The following is an 18,783-nucleotide window of genomic DNA, read 5'->3' as shown; positions in this document are numbered from 1 at the left end:
TCAAGGTGAACTTTGATAGAGTGATGTAAGATTAGAATGTTCACTTATTTGCTGTTTTGGAAAAAAAAATACTTACTTCCTGTCTCACTAGTATCACTATTGGGGAGAATACAACTCACTTCCTGTCTCACTAGTATCACTATTGGGGAGAATACCACTCACTTTCTGTCTCACTAGTATCACTGTCAGAGAGAATAACACTCAATTCCCATCTCATTATAGTAGTATTAGTTGCAGTGTTGTAAACCAGGTTGTAAAAAGGAATGGAAAATGAGGAAGTGCATGTTGACATGTTTTATCCTATCTGGATGGGAAAATTCCCCCAGTGGGGAAACTAAAAGCCCACAAGCAATTTATAGGTGGCTATACAACTTTAGACATTATTCTATGGCTGTTTGGTCATTTAGTAGCAGTGCATGGGCGGCAAGAGTACGCAACCATACTTTTCATAGCTTCATACTGCATTGTGCCCTACAAAGCTAGAGGCACTTTCAACATTCAAAATGATTTCTGATGAAATCTTGTCTAATATGCGATAGTGATAGGTAGAGACCAGGTAAATAATCCATATTATGAAGATATTGCTTGTTTACCTGCTCTACCACACATTTTTATTGTGTATGACCAGCATTGATCTCCCTCTGCTGCATCTCAAACTAAAACCTGGGTTCTGGCTGGACCCAGTCTTTAAATAAATACAATGAAATGCATTTGCCAGCTCAAGGGAGCTCTCCAACCAGAGGGCTTTTTCGGCGTTTTAACGCCACTGCCAAAGTTGGCGTTTTCCAAGGTAAAATGAAAGTCCATAGACTTTCATTTTGCCTTTCACATCTAACGCTGCGTTTTGGAGCGTTGCGTTTCAACGCTCCCAGGAGCTTTTTTTAGGGCTGACCGCAGCGTTTCTCTTTACAATTGATAGTAATGTGTTGGCGTTAAAACGCCTTGAAAACGCCTGCAGCCAAAATGCTGCGGTTTAGCCTTTTACCGCTGCCTGTAGTGTGAAAGAGCCCTAACATGTGGACCTACATGTGGGAGACAGAGGCACTGCATGCAGCCAAGGCTCTATACAGAGAATGGGATTGTAGACAAAACACAAAATATGAGGATCTGACTATTTGCTGTTTCCTAGCAACTAACATAACACAGGAGCTCACACTTTGTACTTTCTACAGACTAAAACAGGAAACCACAATTGGGATCTGGCTATGGAGCTTGCACCTTCAAACAAGTTTCTTTTCGTTTTGAAATGCTCACTTCAAAATAGCATTAAAGGGAATACGAACAAACTATTTTATAGCTGAAAGACTGCTCAGTCTACAATACCCACCACATACAGAACTACCGGTTTATTCACTTTAGATGCATCTAACAGGAGCTCTGTTCACCTTGTTTGTGTCGTGATTCATGTTCCAGGCGTGCGATGTCTGACTCTTGCACAGCTACTCGGCCTTGCTTCTCAAGAGACATGCGGGGAGAATTCAGAGGGCTCATTGCATCGCGTCTGTCAGGGCTGTAGCCAGCAGGATATCCTAAGCAGATTTACAGGGATTTAGATTTTTTAGTCCAGTTACCCAGCTTCTAGTTACTCTCACTATGGTACAGCTGTGCAAAATGTTCTCACTCTGGTCACCTAGATATATAGGTCAGTACTCATATGGTAAAAGTGGCAATGCCACGGCCTGTGGACAGGAAGTTAGTGTACTACCTATCTTTCCACAATCTATGTATAACAGTTGTAAAACCTCTATAGTATACATTAGAACACACTTGTCTGTGTAAATTTCTGAAAATGCTTGCTGTTGTTATTCATTGTAATATTGCTGCTGTCCAACCACTTACTGTAGCATTTATAAAGCTGCAACTAAATTCAGTAGGGGGGAGTTGTGATGGTCCTGTGGAGGTCTGTGTGACAACAAACCTGTGGCAAGGCTGTGTAATGTACAGATTTGCAACCTCGACAGCACCAACTGCTCTCAGTAATGAGTCTGTGCTGATCCCCAAACCGTCCTCAAGTTTGGATGGATTTCCTGGTTCAGAAGCCAGGCCACTTACCCTCCCAGACCTCCTCCTGCCCCTTTCACACCAACTCCTACATTGACCACATCCCATTCTGAATGTCTAGTGATATCAGCTGCCCTCTGCAGCAGTACCAATGCCACAGAGTGATCACATGAGGGGTTGAGTCATTAATTAGTTCTATGGGCAATGTTGAACCCTGTTTGAAAGAGCAGTCAGTACTGATGAGATAGCAAGCTTTTATAACATACAGCCTTGCCGCAGTACACACTACTGGGTCACTTTAAATCAAGGGAAAGAAACCATTCAAGAGCATGTAAAGAGCCAGCAATAAGTAGTGAAAAAATGGTGATAACACAGCAATAACACAGTGATAACCAGCAAGAAAGATGACTTGCATTGCTATCGCCACCTTCAGGATGATAAAACTAATGCAGAGAATTCCCGGCTCTTTAAGGCTTCATTCACATGGAAAACCTTGCCTTTCAAGCATGACAGTGATAAAGCAGATGAAACGAAACACAGAGGTAAATGATTTCATAGCAATTAAACTGTTGCTTTATAAATATGAAAATGGTGGAAACAAAAAAAAAAAATAGTAATGTAATATGCCCACCACTGTATTATTGCATTGAAACACAATCCGTAAAAAAAAAAAATGGGTCAAGTTTGTATTGCAAAGCACAATGAACAGGACCCTTTCCGACCCCATCCACACCCCTTGCCCGTCTCTTGACCACCTACTAAGATCAATATTTCCAACAACATCAATTGCATAAAATTGTTTTCAGTTTGACCACATCACGCCTTTGCTATACGGGGTAAAACCCTCTGTTGCCAATTGAAAAATCTTGTAAGTGCAAAGAGTAGCAGGGGTAAATGCACCTTTAACAATAGAGAAGCTACACAGTAGTGCACCACTTTTCTGCCTTTTTTTCCCCTACAGGCCACCGTACCCAGAGCTGTGAGGTCACCTGACCACAGCAGAGTGGAAACTGTTTGGTGGACAGAACAGAGGAAACAATGGGAAAAAGTTTGATCCGGTAGCAGGGATGGCTAATAGCTGCTACAGCGGGACCAAGAGGAAGGAACTGGCATACTAAGGGACACCGAAGCATCTTTGATCAGCCCTTCAGGTGACACCACTCTGAGAGGTAAGAGCCCGATTAGGGCAGTAGGGATATTCCGGCAGCGACAGTGTGCTGATGTGTCTCCTCAAGGTTATGGCCAGGGTGAGTCAGGAACGTAAGCTGTTATAGGAGTGTAGTTTCCGCATCGAAATTCGGAAATCAGTAAGTGCGGTAGGCAGTTTTTTGCGAAAATCGTGGAAATTTAAGCCAAATTTAACATAAATTTTCTCAAAAACTACAAGGTCTTTTTGAAAGATTTTTTTCCTCTTGCTCCTACTTTTCTGCTTAACATTCCCTGAAAATTTGGTGTTTCTAGCACCTATGGCAGGCGCAGAACTACGGCGCCTGCGCAGTCCGCTCCGGCCCACGTGGCTGTGATTGACAGCGCCGCTCGCGCTGGCACAGTACAGGCCGACCTGGAGATCGCTCTGACATCATCGCCGGGGACTGGGACAGAGCTGCGGCGAGGGACATGGTGGGAGCTTGGGGCTGGAGGAAGCCCCCAGTAAGTATCACCTATTTTATCCATTTTCGCCTGATGACTCCTTTAAGCAGACAAATGGAAACAAGAAGAAAAAAAAATATTTCAAAAAGACTTTGTAGAAAATTGACGTTAAAGTCGGGAGAAATTACCACAAAAATCCGCATTGGAACCGCTATGCAGTATGATACCGACTTTTGAGGTTAATAGCAAAGCCCTCATAGGTGCTAGAAACACAACATTTTCAGAGAATGTTAAGCAGACAAGTGGGAACAAGAGAAAAAAAATATTTCTAAAAGACCTTGTAGTTTTTGAGAAAATCAATGTTAAAGTCGGCGGAAATTACAGCGAAAATCTGCATCGGAATGTGGAAATCGTAAGCGGAAAGCGGAATCGGTAATTGGTAATGGCGGAAAGCGGATTTTCGGCGGAAATGGAAATTGGCATTTCCGACCATCCCTAGTAGGGGAAGCACCAGAAATGTAGTGACTGTAGCTATCCTTCCTATCCTCAGATGATTTTGAAATAAACTAACGCCATCTTATTGGGGAGCCTCCTCCATTCTCAGTCACTCCTTGACCCACTGCAGGTTTCTTTATTTTTTTTTAATTTTTTTTACATACATATTGTGTTCCCCTGAAGTTCTTAACAAAGCTTTTCTTTGAGTGTGAACCACATACAGTACCTGCAGATAACCTAGGTCAGCAGAAACATATAAATTATATAAAGGGCCATGTTTATTAAATATCAGTAAAGATGGTGTGTCACCTAGGTAACGCAAGTGCTGCTAGTGTAATGCATGTTGTGCTACTTGTGTAGCATGTGTTACCGTAGCAATGCTAAGCTTACCTGGGTATTGCGAACTATGCCAATTGGGCAACATGCGCTATGTAGTCAGTGTAAGTAACAGTAAAATTGCCTGATGTTTAGTGAACACCACCCACTGTGTATACAGGTATCCACTGGAGTCCACTGGCTACTTGTTCCCAGTAGGAAATACATGTCAATTGCTATTATTATATACAGTGGAGGAAATAATTATTTGACCCCTTACTGATTTTGTAAGTTTGTCCAATGACAAAGAAATGAAAAGTCTCAGAACAGTATCATTTCAATGGTAGGTTTATTTTACAGTGGCAGATAGCACATCAAAAGGAAAATCGAAAAAATAACCTTAAATAAAAGATAGCAACTGATTTGCATTTCATTGAGTGAAATAAGTTTTTGAACCCTCTAACAATAAAAGACTTAAAGAGAATCTGTATTGTTAAAATCGCACAAAAGTAAACATACCAGTGCGTTAGGGGACATCTCCTATTACCCTCTGACACAATTTTGCCGCTCCTCGCCGCATTAAAAGTGGTTAAAAACAGTTTTAAAAAGTTTGTTTATAAACAAACAAAATGGCCACCAAAACAGGAAGTAGGTTGATGTACAGTATGTCCACACATAGAAAATACATCCATACACAAGCAGGCTGTATACAGGCTTCCTTTTGAATCTCAAGAGATCATTTGTGTGTTTCTTTCCCCCTGTTCTCATGCACTGAAGTTTCAGGCTGCTTGTTTCTTCCTGCAAACAGCTTTGCCCTTGTCTGTAATTCTTCAGTATGTGAAAGCCCAGCCAGCTCAGAGGACGATTTATCCAGCTTGTAAAAGATAAGAGAGAAGAGAGAAGCTGCTCTAATCCTAAATAACACACAGGCAGTGTGCATAGAGGGGCCTGGAAGGGGGAGTTCATAGCAGAACCACAACACTGAAGAACTTGGCAGCCTTCCAGACACAGGCCGACAAGTCTGACAGGGGAAAGATACATTGATTTATTACAAAGACAGTGATAGTATAAAGTGCTGCAGTAAGCCAGGACACATTAGAATAGCTTTTTGAACTTGTAGGATGATAAAAAACAGGATGCAATTTTTGTTACGGAGTCTCTTTAATACTTAGTGGAAAAACCCTTGTTTGCAAGCACAGAGGTCAAACGTTTCTTGTAATTGATGACCAAGTTTGCACACATTTTAGGAGGAATGTTGGTCCACTCCTCTTTGCAGATCATCTCTAAATCCCTAAGGTTTCGAGGCTGTCTCTGTGCAACTCTGAGCTTGAGCTCTCTCCATAGGTTTTCTATTGGATTAAGGTCCGGAGACTGACTAGGCCACTCCATGACCTTAAAGGGGAACTGAAGAGAGAGGTATATGGAGACTGTCATGTTTATTTCCTTTTAGACAATACCAGTTGCCTGGCAGCCCTGCTGATCCTCTGCCTCTAAAACTATTAGCCATAGCCCCTGAACAAGCATGCAGCAGATCAGGTGTTTCAGTGGTTCAGACTTATAAGTCTGATCTGACAAGACTAGCTGCATGCTTGTTTCTGGTTTTAATCAGATACTACTGCAGAGAAATAGACCAGCAGGGCTGCCAGGCAACTGGTATTGATTAAAAGGAAATAAACATGACAGCCTCCATATACCTCTCTCTTCAGTTCCCCTTTAATGTGCTTCTTCTTGAGCCACTCCTTTGTTGCCTTTGCTGTATGTTTTGGGTCATTGTCGTGCTGGAACACCCATCCACGACCCATTTTCAGTTTCCTGGCAGAGGGAAGGAGGTTGTCGTTCAGGATTTCACGATACATGGCTCCGTCCATTTTCCCGTTAATGCGATTAAGTTGTCCTGTGCCTTTAGCAGAAAAACACCCCCAAAGCAAAATGTTTCCACTCCCATGCTTGACGGTGGGGACGGTGTTTTGGAGGTCATAGGCAGCATTTTTCTTCCTCCAAACACAGCGAGTTGAGTTAATGCCAAAGAGCTCTATTTTGGTCTCATCAGACCACAGCATCTTCTCCCAGTCACTCACAGAATCATTCAGGTGTTCATTGGCAAACTTCAGATGGGCCTGCACATGTGCCTTCTTGAGCAGGGGGATCTTGCGAGCCCTGCAGGATTTTAATCCATTGCGGTGTAATGTGTTTACAATGGTTTTCTTGGTGACTGTGGTCCCTGCTAATTTGAGGTCATTCACTAACTCCTCCCGTGTAGTTCTAGGATGCTTTTTCACCTTTCTCAGAACCATTGACACACCATGAGGTGAGATCTTGCGTGGAGCCCCAGAGCGAGGTCGATTGATGGTCATTTTGTGCTCCTTCCATTTTCGAACAATCGCACCAACAGTTGTCACCTTCTCTCCCAGCTTCTTGCTAATGGTTTTGTAGCCCATTCCAGCCTTGTGCAGGTCTACAATTTTGTCTCTGACATCCTTGGACAGCTCTTTGGTCTTTCCCATGTTGGAGAATGAAATGCAAATCAGTTGCTATCTTTTATTTAAGGTTATTTTTTCGATTTTCCTTTTGATGTGCTATCTGCCACTGTTAAAATAAACCTACCATTGAAATGATACGGTTCTGAGACTTTTCATTTCTTTGTCATTGGACAAACTTACAAAATCAGTGAGGTGCCAAATAATTATTTCCTCCACTGTATATTGGTGCTGGTCTAACTCTCTCTTTCTCCATAGTACAGAACACACTGCTTGGCCATTAGCTAAGCTGTGTGTTTGTAATTTCACTTTTTAGATTCCACTGCAAATGGCCTATAATATAAATCTGTAAATAATACCCTCAGTCTTTATATATAAGAATTTCTAGACGTACACATATAAAGTGAACATTTTGCACAGCTGTGCATTTCCACAACCAGACTCACAATCTTAAACCCATTGAGCAAGCAATGTAGGGTGGTGCTTGACAGGAATATAAGCTGTTCAGTATTGCTGCAAAATGTCACAGCGAGGACACGCCCCAAGCCAAGCCACCAATGGGTAACCACAATCTGTTGCATTTACAATCATGATCTGCTTATACAGAAGAGCAGCTAATCCTCCAGATGCAAATTACTAAATGATGTAGGTTGTCCTGGGATCATCAGCATACAAGAGCTACGGCACTGCGGCTAAACCTGGTCTTATAATGACACACTGAGGAGTTGGGATATCCTCTGGCCCATATTCAGGGAATTAATACATAATTAGCAGTATGCATTAGACTTTTGTGCAAAATGGGAAAGTGAATGAAAGAAAGTATACTGGCCTGGGGGGTGTAGGAGCTGAAATAATCAGAAAATCACGTTTTTAATGGCTACCACTTTGGCAAAGTCTTAAAGGACCATCAATGCGAAAAATTGTAAAACACAAATGTACACAAATAAGACGTACATTTGTCCTACATTACAATGCACTATTAATTATTTTTTCTTACAGTAAGTAGTAAAAATCAGATTAGTTCAGAACTGTCAATCTGCTCATGGGAGATTCTCACAGCTTTATTTATTTATAAAAGCACTCACTGGATGGCAGTGGGCAGGCTGGCCTGCATCTCAGTATATATTCTTTAACCACCTGAGTGTTACGGATGAGTTCAGCTCGTCCAGTAAGGCTGCGGTGCATTGCTCAGGCCCTGGTGGGCTAATTTGCATTATTCTTTTTTTATACATGCAGCTAGCACTTTGCTAGCTGCGTCTTACCCGATCGCCGCTACCCGCCGCAAAAGAGGGCCCCCCCGCAGACCCCTTGCGCAGCCTGGCCAATCACCGCCAGGCTGCGCTATGGGGTGGATCTGGACTCCCTGTGACGTCATGACGTCGATGACGTCATTCCGTTAATCCCATTCAGAATGGGATTTCCTGATAGTTAATCACGCCGGCGGCGATCGGAAGGGTGGGAGGGAGAGAGCAGGAAGGGGGGAATCATGTAGCTAGCGATAGGCTAGCTACATAAAAAAAAAAATTGGTAAAAAAAAACCCTCCCGCAGCCGTGCGACGCACGGAATCAAAACGCCAGGGAGGTTAAAGGGTTTGCTTTTGTGAAGAGTAAAGGAAATACTGAGACTCTTATTAAACTGGTTAATAAGATTACTGGTTTCCTATTGTGCAAAATTATCAGATTGTTTGGTGTTACGATTTGAAAATCAAACAAAGCAGCTGTAAACATGGGAGGCAGAGAACCTTCTCCTGCTTCATTTGACCCGCACATTGTAATGGCAATCTGATAATTCTGTAAGGCAATGTTATCAATTAGCTTTTGAAGGAAGTGGAGCTTTGAGTTATTAACCATTCTAGTAACTTTATAGCAGTAAATCTTTTTTCTAGCAGTTCTTATGCTTTTATATGTTTTAGAGCAGAGATGACATTTTTAGTTTTACACCGCTTTAACCAGAAATGAATAATTGAGAGTTAAACTTCACAAAAAATATTTATTTTAGTTTAAAATAGACTGCAACTGTAAGCATAATTGTCGGGTTGTTATTGCCATCTATGTCCCCAGTAGAAAAACTGCCTTTGCCTTTCTGTCTGAGACACAGGAAAAAGAGACATTAAGGGAGTAATATCAACCCTGTAGGGACATAGACATCAAGAAAATGACAGAATTTCTAATTGTCTCTTTGCTAGAAAGAAAATGTATTTTTGTTGTCTCATCCTATTGTGTATCTTCACTTTTTGTTATTTCCATGAGAAAAAGAATGTGATTGAAATTCCTCTAAATGTGAGCCTAGCCATTAGTAAAAGAAGATCTAAAAGAGACGAGACGTTCTTATTCAATTGAAACCCACAATAAAGGTTTTGGGTTGGGTTAACCTCCCTGGCGTTCTGATTCCCGCGGCCATGGGAGGGTTTTTTTTTTTTACCATGTAGCTAGCCTAGCGCTAGCTACATAATTCCCCCCTCCCTGCGGCGTCCCCCCAGCGTCTCCGATCGCCGCCGGCGCCCATGTACAACAGGAAATGCCGTTCTGAACGAGATTTCCTCTATGGGCTTCCCCCGTCGCCATGGTAATGATCATAATTATGTCATCGCCGTTGTGACGTCAGGGGGAGCCCCGATCCACCCCACAGCGCAGCCTGGCAGTGATTGGCCAGGCTGCACACGGGGTCTGCGGGGGGGGGGGGGGAGCCCTCTTTCGCGGCGGGTAGCGGCGCAATGGCGGCGATCAGAACAAACACGCAGCTAGCAAAGTGCTAGCTGTGTGTTTGGGAAAAAAAATTGTCCAAATCGGCCCACCAGGGTCTGAGCAGTGCCCTGCGGCGTTACTGGACGACCTGGGCTTGTCCGTAACGCCCAGGAGGTTAAAGGGAACCTGAAGTTAGAGGGATATAGAGGCTGCCATATTTATTTCCTTTTAAACAATGCAGATTGTCTGGCTGACCTGATGATCGTCTGCCTCTAATACTTTTATACTTTTAGCCATAGACCCTGAACAAACATGCAGAACTGATGTTTCAAAAGACTGAACATTGACTGGGTTAGCTGCATGTTTGTTTCTGGTGTAGACACTATTGCAACCAGAGATCAGCAGGGCTGGCAGGCAACTGGTATTATTTAAAAGGAAACAAATATGGCAGCCTCCATATACCTCTCACTTCAGGTTCTCTTTAAGGTGCCCAAACACGTATAGATTGAAAATCTATATAGAGTGAAAATTGATGCCCATATGGCCTTGCTTTAGACTTTAAAACACCAAATCGTCTATACATCTACAAAACAACACACTAAGGTCTCAAAGGACAACTATCAATAACCAAGTGTTCAAAAATTACAATGAACAAATTATGTCTAAGTAGCTGTGTAAGCATTTTCCTACTTTTCGTTTTAAAGGACAACTGAAGAGAGAGGTATGTGGAGGCTGCCATGTTTATTCCCTTTTAAGCAATACCAGTTGCCTGGCAGCCCTACTGATTCTCTGCCTCTAATACTATTAGCCATAGCCCCTGAACAAGCATGCAGCAGATCAGGTGTTGCAGACTTTAACCGCATAACGACCGCCTAACCGTTCCATGTCAGTTCACGGAGGGTGTCTCCGTGAACAGCCTGCGAGCCTCCGATCGCGGCTCGCAGGCGAAATGTAAACATGCGGGGAAGAAATCCCATGTTTACAACCTGCCGCAGCAGCGCCGTAAAGGTGTTCGGCGATCCCCGGCCTCTGATTGGCTGGGGATCGCCAGCATCTGTTCAGAGGCGGCACATGACGGATCGTCGTCCTGTACCGCCCATAGTGAGCAGGAGAGGGAGGGAAGGAGAGGGAGGGGGGAATAGCGCTGCGGAGGGGGGCTTTTAGGAACCCCTCCCCCTCGGCCACACAGAGCGGTGGCGATCAGACCCCCACTAGCAGGACATCCCCCTAGTGGGGAAAAAAAGGGGGGGGGGGAGTCTGATCGCCCTGCCTCAAACCTGATCTGTGCTGCGGGCTGGAGAGCCCACGCAGCACAGAACAGTGAAAAATGCCCTGGTCCTTAAGTGGTTAAAGTCAGATCTGACAAGACTAGTTGCATGCTTGTTTCTGGTGTTATTCAGATACTACTGCAGAGAAATAGACCAGCAGGGCTGCCAGTCAACTGGTATTGATTAAAAGGAAATAAATATGGCAGCCTCCGTATACCTCTTACTTCAGTTCCCCTTTAAATATCAGAGACAAAAGCTGTGATTCATTGTGTGTAGAATTTAGCTGCATTGGAATGATTTTTTAGGAAAGAGGAGTCCGTGCTTTGTGAGAAAAGTGACAATACAGCCAGTGCTGGTCTCTGCATCTCTTATGCTGGGAATACACGGTTCGTTTTTTAGCTGATTAGATGGTTCGTTAGATCATTTCCGACATGTCTGATCTCCCTTTCGATTCATTCACCACTCGATTGCTGATAGAGGTGAATGGAAAAAGATAAGAAAAACGAGGGGAAGATAAGAGAATCGACTGCAGAATCGAGCGGCAAAAACGATGGAGAGGAGAAATGTACAGCAAAAAACGAACTGTGTATTCCCATCATTAGAAGATTACAGATTACAGCAAAAAAAAAACAACCTTTTAGTATGAAAATCCTGAGCTATTCAAAGAGATAAAACTACAGCTGCAGTTTAAAGAAAATCTGTAACGAAAAACCTCCCCTGGGGGGTGCTCACCTCGCATGGGGGAAGCCTCCGAATCCTAGTGAGGCTTCCCCCGTCCTCCTTGGTCCCACGGTGGAGGCGATAATCCTCCCGGAGCAGCGGCGATGTATCCGCTCTCTACACGGAGATAGACGAAAATAGCCGATCTCTGTCGGGCCGATCCGAGAGGACCCGACGGAGATCGGCTATTTTCACCTATCTCCGTGGGAAGAGCCGTAACAGCACCCCCACTGGAGCCAGAAAATGTAAATATTGCACAGCGCGACAAATTGTCGCCTGTGCGTTCCGGGAGCTGCAGTGAGACCGCCGTGGGACACAGGAAGACAGGGAAGCCTCGATATGGTCCAGAGGCTTCCCTCTAGTGAGGTGAGTACCCCCCAGGGGAACTTTTTTTAAGTACAGGTTTTCTTTAAGCTTGTGAGTCCTGTCATCTGCAAAAGATATATTGTACACACAGAGTTGACAGATGTAGAGAGAGGGATTCTCCCTCTACCCTCATGATTCACTGACCCAAATCCCTGGTCCAACAACCCTCCATAAAAGGAATGTGATAACATTAACCCTCCTGGCGGTCTATTAAAAACCGCCAGGGGACAGCGCTGCCGTTTTTTTGATTTTTTTTAAAAATCATGTAGCGAGCCTAGGGCTCGCTACATGATAGCCGCTGCTCAGCGGCATCCCCCCAGCCCCTCCGATCGCCTCCGGCGATAGGCCGATCAGGAAATCCCGTTCAAAGAACGGGATTTCCTGGAGGGATTCCCCGTCGCCATGGCGACGGGGCGGGATGACGTTTAAGGGAGACCCGATCCACCCCTTAGCGCTGCCTGGCGCTGATAGGCCAGGCAGCGCAGGGGTCTAGGGGGGGGGCTCTGCGGCGGCGCGGATAGCGGCGAATCGGCGCGGGGCGGCGGCGATCGGTGTGCTGACGCAGCTAGCAAAGTGCTAGCTGCGTTCAGCAAAAAAAAAAAATTACGCTGATCGGCCCAGCAGGGCCTGAGAAAACCTCCTGCGCGGCTTACCGCCAGGAAGGTTAAAGGAAGAGATAAGCAGGGAGAGATACACAGCAGTACTTAGGAACATCTATACAAGCTATCCCTATGCCAGTTGAAAAACATGTTAATCGATAGTTGTCTTTTAAAACTGGTCAGTAGCAACAATTTTCCAACAGTCAGCAGGAAATGAAAAACAATAAGATAAGATGCAATTTAATAATAAAGTCTGCTGAATTTGGAAGTTAGTTTCCACACCACAACAGTATGATCAGCAATCATATAGGCAATAAAGCAGCCAGCACTCAAGGGCCCACAACGTAGACAGAGTTTCAAATAAATAATTCACAAGCTCCGTGCAGCCAACATTAGTAGTTATATGCAATATATAGAGACAGGACGTGGGCACAGGAGAAGTGTAACCTGCCTTTTTTCAGATGTAACAGAAGGTCCAACCAGAAGCAGACATGTACCTTAGGTAGGGAGGACATGACCCCTTCTGGTTGGACCTTTTGTACCTTCTGATTAATGTCCGGTTACATTTTTCTCCCATACCCACGTCATGTTTCTCTATATTGTATGCAATAGCATGATACCATCACAACACATGCATGCACTTTATAACTGTATGCACTAAACCATGCAGGATGTGCCACATTGAAAGCTGAACAAAGATCCAAATTCCGAATTGAGTTACGAAATATTGTTGGGTAGAAAAAGACTGGAAAAGAGAAGAGTTAAAACTGTTTACAGCTAGAAAAAAATAAGAAGTGTATCCAAAAGCTTTACTGTAGGAGAAAATGGCAGCACAATACCTGCCTTAGTTCCACTGACTACGTAACAATGCGTTGATGATAACAGAAGCTTCAATAAATATACATTTCAACCCCACAGCTTTTATTTCAAGAAATTGGATTAAAAAAAAAAGATTTAAATTTAAATAGCTGAACAATGCCGGACAAGCATAAATTAAACACAAATGAACAAACTACTCCTTGCAGAAAAATATATATGAATTGAAAACTGATAATCAGCAAAACAAACTGGGAAGCTAACAAAAAAAGAAGCCAATCACAAATACGTGCATAAATATATGTGTGTGCAAAACAATGGAAACACCTGGCAGCCTAATATATTAATATGGGGGGGCAACCCTTTTTTCTTCTTCTTCAGAACAGCTGGCATGTGCCTTTATGTGCTCTCTCCACTAATCTGAACTGAGTGCTCTCTCCACTCATCTGAACTGGGTGCTCTCTCCACTCATCTGAACTGGGCGCTCTCTCCACTCATCTGAACTGGGTGCTCTCTCCACTCATCTGAACTGGGTGCTCTCGCCACTCATCTGAACTGGGTGCTCTCGCCACTCATCTGAACTGGGTGCTCTCTTCACTCATCTGAACTAGGCGCTCTCTCCACTCATCTGAACTGGGTACCCTCTCCACTCATCTGAACTGGGCGCATTCTCCACTAATCTGAACTGTGCGTGCTCTCCACTCATCTGAACTGGGCGTGCTCTCCACTCATCTGAACTGGGAGCGCTCTCCACTCATCTGAACTGGGTGCTCTCTTCACTCATCTGAACTGGGCGTGCTCTCCACTCATCTGAACTGGGCGCTCTCTCCACTCATCTGAACAGGGTGCTATCTTCACTTATCTGAACTGGGCGCTCTCTCCACTCATCTGAACTGGGCGCATTCTCCACTCATCTGAACTGGACACGCTCTCCACTCATCTGAACTGGGCGCTCTCTTCACTCATCTGAACTGGGCGCTCTCTCCACTCATCTGAACTGGCGTGCTCTCCACTCATCTGAACTGGCGTGCTCTCCGCTCATCTGAACTGGCGTGCTCTCCACTCATCTGAACTGGCGTGCTCTCAACTCATCTGAACTGGCGTGATCTCCACTCATCTGAACTGGCGTGATCTCCACTCATCTGAACTGGCGTGATCTCCACTCATCTGAACTGGCGTGATCTCCACTCATCTGAACTGGGCGCGCTCTCCACTCATCTGAACTGGGCGCGCTCTCCATTCAACTGAACTGGGTGTTCTCTCCACTCATCTGAACTAGGTGTGCTCTCCACTCATCTGAACTACGTGCACTCTCCACTCATCTGAACGGAGTGCTCTCTCCACTCATCTGAACTGAGTGCTCTCTCCACTCATCTGAACTGAGTGCTCTCTCCACTCATCTGAACTGAGTGCTCTCTCCACTCATCTGAACTGGGTGCTCTCTCCACTCATCTGAACTGGGCGTGCTCTCCACTCATCTGAACTGTATAAAAAACGTAGCTTAATGCAACTTATTCAGTTAGACATCCTTAAAAGAATACTGTAAGGAGTCGGAGGAATATGAGTTGAACTTACCCGGGGCTTCTAATGGTCCCCCGCAGACATCCTGTGCTCGCGCAGCCACGCACTGATGCTCCGGCCCCGCCTCCGGTTCACTTCTGGAATTTCAAACTTTAAAGTCTTAAAACCACTGTGCCTGCATTGCCGTGTCCTCGCTCCCGCTGATGACACCAGGAGCGTGCTGCGCAGGCACAGACCATACTGGGCCTTCGCAGTACGCTCTTGGTGACATCAGCGGGAGTGAGGACACGGCAACACAGGCACAGTGGTTTTCAGACTTTAAAGTCTGAAATTCCAGAAGAGAACCGGAGGCGGGACCGGAGCATTGGGGAGTGGCTGCGTGGGCACAGGATGTCTGTGGGGGACCATTAGAAGCCCTGGGTAAGTTCAACTCATTTTCCCTCGACCTCCCCTACAGTATTCTTTTACGAAGAGAACATCAAGAAGAAAATACCTGTAATGTAGAGAACGAGATAGAAATCCAAAGTATTTTCACTTTTATTCCCTATTTAGGTTGCAATGATCACTTCCTGTGGTGTCTGAGAAGGCCATGGAACAGATTTAATCTCACTCTGATAGTTATGCAATTATACATTAGCATGTTATGTGGAATAATAAGAGAAAAAGCACCATAGGCTGGAGCTGGTCTTCAAAAACTCAGACTCAATACTCAGCCATAATACCGCTGCGCAATCACTGGACCCAACTGCTAGGTTAAAAAGGCTGCCATCACTGCTGCATCCTGCACCATATTTACTAGCTGGCAACAGACATGGTAGGATGAAGGCATCGTTTGGCTTTATGGAAATGCTAATCATTCTAATATTTGAAAATACAAAGTAAGCCACGAGAGTCCATCCTGTATTTGCCCATGATACTTTCTCAAGCATCTTAAAAGCTACACATGACTAGCAAGAGATAAATATGCCAGAAACATATACACATTCCAATTATAACTACAGTACTACATTAGGGTTTATTGTGTTAGTCATTGATAAAAGTGGCTTTCGCGTAGCAACCCCACTATATATTTCATCTTTGTAAAACATATCTTTTAGCAAGCTTAAAGGGACACTTAAGCCAGGAATAAAAAAATCAGTTTTACTTGCCTTGGGCTTTTACCAGCCTTCTGCAGCCGTCCCGTGCCCTCGCAATCACTCACGGAGCCTCCGTTCTCCCGCTGTCAGCTAGTTTTGGTTTTGCTGACTGGCCCTGGCAGGGAGTCGGCGGGCTTTCTGCGCCTGCTCACGCGTATCCTTCTTCGTGTTCTCGTCCTCAATAGCATCCTGCTCAGGAGCAGGATGCTATTGCAGATGGGAACAAGAAGAAAAATACGCGTGGCCAGGCCTGTCAGCGAAAACGAAACTACCTGGCGGCGGGGGACCGGAGGCTCCGTGAGTGACTGTGAGGGCATGGGATGGCTGCAGGGGGCTGTTAGAAGCCCCAGGCAAGTAAAACCGATTTTTTTATTCCTGGCTTAAGTGTCCCTTTAACCCTTGCGAACAATGATCCACTTTTGATGCTTCCATATCCTTTGCATATTATGACATTGCAATTTCTTTGATGTTACACTTTTGTGTTACTTTGAAAGCTTGTTAGTACTAATTCATAACAACCTGCTTCAAAGGACATATACAGCTTACTGGCAGTCACTTTAGTGTATCTCAGTTCTGTATCTAACTGGCATCTACTCGTTTTGCAACTGGCGTTTCCATTATTTTGTGTTTGCATGTATGTATGTATAAGTATATATATGTATGTATACATATATATAAATAATATATGCTACAAGCTTGGAACCTGCTCCCATGTGTCTTACCATCACTACTGGCGTTGATACTTAGCGAGGCTCTTTCTCGCATCCCGTTATCACAAGAAATTTGACGCATGATTATGGCGTCTATGAAGTTGGCCGCGGTCATGGTGGTCTTACCGAGTGATCGGAGCTCCTGTTCCTGCATGGAAAAGGGTTTATTTGGGGTCTTGTCCCTATTGTGCTGCTCAGTGGCTGGCACTGCTGTCTGGTCCAGGGGCTGGTGAGGTTGGCTTTTCCCCTGTCCGTTGTTATACTGGAGAGCTGCACTGGCCACAGTTGATGGGTGAGGCCTGGACTCCAAGTTCTTTATTGGTGATGTCTGTTCTATGGTTGCAGGTTGCATCTTTGAATCATAATAGTTTTCAGTTCTTGAGCGCTCAATCTTGCTTTCTCGTGACCTTGCCATTTCTTTTTGAAGCATGGCGTTTTCTGCCATCTGGTAACTTTCTCTTTCAGCAGCGGACCGGAGGGATGAAGAGGATAACTGTGCAGACGATCGAATGGGTGAAGAACTAGAGGATGTTCTTTGGAGAGAAAGACATACAATTTAAATATAAGGTAACAAAGATACATCGTGCAAATTAACTACTGATTTTTTTTTATTATTCTGAATATAATGGATCTTAAATTTTGCCATAAGTTTATGGCATTGGTTACAGTCTCAGAGAAGCTTTTTTTTTATAGTCACAGAACAAACTGTGTGAGCAAGCATCAGTGTCAGGAAGGAGAGGGGTATTAAAACAGCAATACAAGGATCACTATTTCATGACATAACAAAAACAATTTCTAACTGCACCTTGGACATGCCAATGGTAGAGCACCATATAAAGTGAACGGCATACAGCTGGCAACATCAGACTTGGGAATACTGGTTGATAACAAGTTAAGTAGCAAATACAATTGTAGGATGCATAAAACAGAAGAAAAAAACATGAGATGCTAGTATACTACTAGCCTTTGTTTAAATCACTTGCAAGGCCTTATCTGGAGTATGGGATACAGTGTTGGTAACCACAATATAGATATATAAGAGGTGACTGGAATACCATGTACATCAGAGAACAATAAAATAAGCTAGGTAGATGAGATTTTTGTCCCTAGGCTCATACAAAGGACAATATCTTTGTATGGAGGAAAAAGGTTTTTGCCAGCAATTTAGAAAGGGGTTATTTACACTAAGAGTGGATGAAATGTGGAATATCTTCACACAGGAAGTAGTTAGGGCAAATTCTTAATCTGCATTTAAGGGTCACTTAAGTCTCTTTAAAAAAATGAGTTTTACTCACCTGGGGCTTCCAGCAGCCCCCTGCAGCTGTATCGTGCCCACACCGACTCCATGAGATGCTCCTGGCCCCGCAGGCAGCCAGGCAACAGGAGCCGGCAGGCCGGGAACGCAAATGATTCTTCGTGTTCCCGGCCACAATAGCGCCCTCTGTGCTGCTATATGCTATAGCAGCATAGAGGGCGCTGTTGTGGCCGGGAACGCTCCTGTCACCGAAACCGGAAGTGGCTGCCGGCGGGGCCAGGAGCATCTGATGGAGTCGGTGTGGGCACGATACAGCTGCAGGGGGCTGCTGGAAGCCCCAGGTGAGTAAAACGTATTTTTTTTTTTACAGAGATTTAAGTGTCCCTTTAAAGTGGGCTAGAATGCTTTTCTTGCATTGCAGGGCATCCACAGCTATGATTACTAACTAGGTAATTCCTGGTGGTGTTGATCCAGGAATTTTCTTTGACTGCCATCAGGTAGGACTTTTTTTCCCTTTTAAAGCACACATAAACTGAGGAGGATAAGGAGGCTAACATATTTCCTGTTAAACAATGCATATTGCCTGGCTGACCTGATCCTCTGCCTCTAATACATTTAGCCACAGAACTTGAACAGGCATGCCGTTCAGGTGTTTCTGACTGAAGTCTCACTAGATTAGCCACATGCTAGTTTCAGGGCCCCAGGAGCTTTGTACTGACTTTTACACAAAGTACTGAAGGCACTGGGAGCTTAAATGCTGTAAAAATGTACTTTCTGCTCTCCCTCTCTCTACCCCGATGATGTCCTCTTGAAAAGTGAACATGGCACT

At 44.4% G+C, this 18,783-nt stretch overlaps 1 protein-coding gene across 17 annotated transcripts in view; it reads right to left on the bottom strand.

Annotated features, from left to right (window-relative positions):
* Positions 1-18,783, bottom strand: part of NCOR2 (nuclear receptor corepressor 2) — a 641,335-nt gene that overhangs the window by 21,969 nt on the left and 600,583 nt on the right. For all 17 annotated transcript variants that reach the window (XM_068243885.1, XM_068243983.1, XM_068243973.1 and 14 more), the window contains 2 exons: positions 16,826-17,232; positions 1,386-1,529 (listed from right to left, as the gene is read on the bottom strand). In XM_068243885.1, the coding sequence (XP_068099986.1) occupies positions 1,386-1,529; positions 16,826-17,232 (551 nt within the window). The remainder of the gene's footprint in view (positions 1-1,385; positions 1,530-16,825; positions 17,233-18,783) is intronic.

This window comes from Hyperolius riggenbachi, chromosome 1 (assembly GCF_040937935.1).
Source record: "Hyperolius riggenbachi isolate aHypRig1 chromosome 1, aHypRig1.pri, whole genome shotgun sequence".
Classification (NCBI taxonomy): domain Eukaryota; kingdom Metazoa; phylum Chordata; class Amphibia; order Anura; family Hyperoliidae; genus Hyperolius; species Hyperolius riggenbachi.
This window is presented reverse-complemented; position numbering and strand designations above follow the sequence as displayed.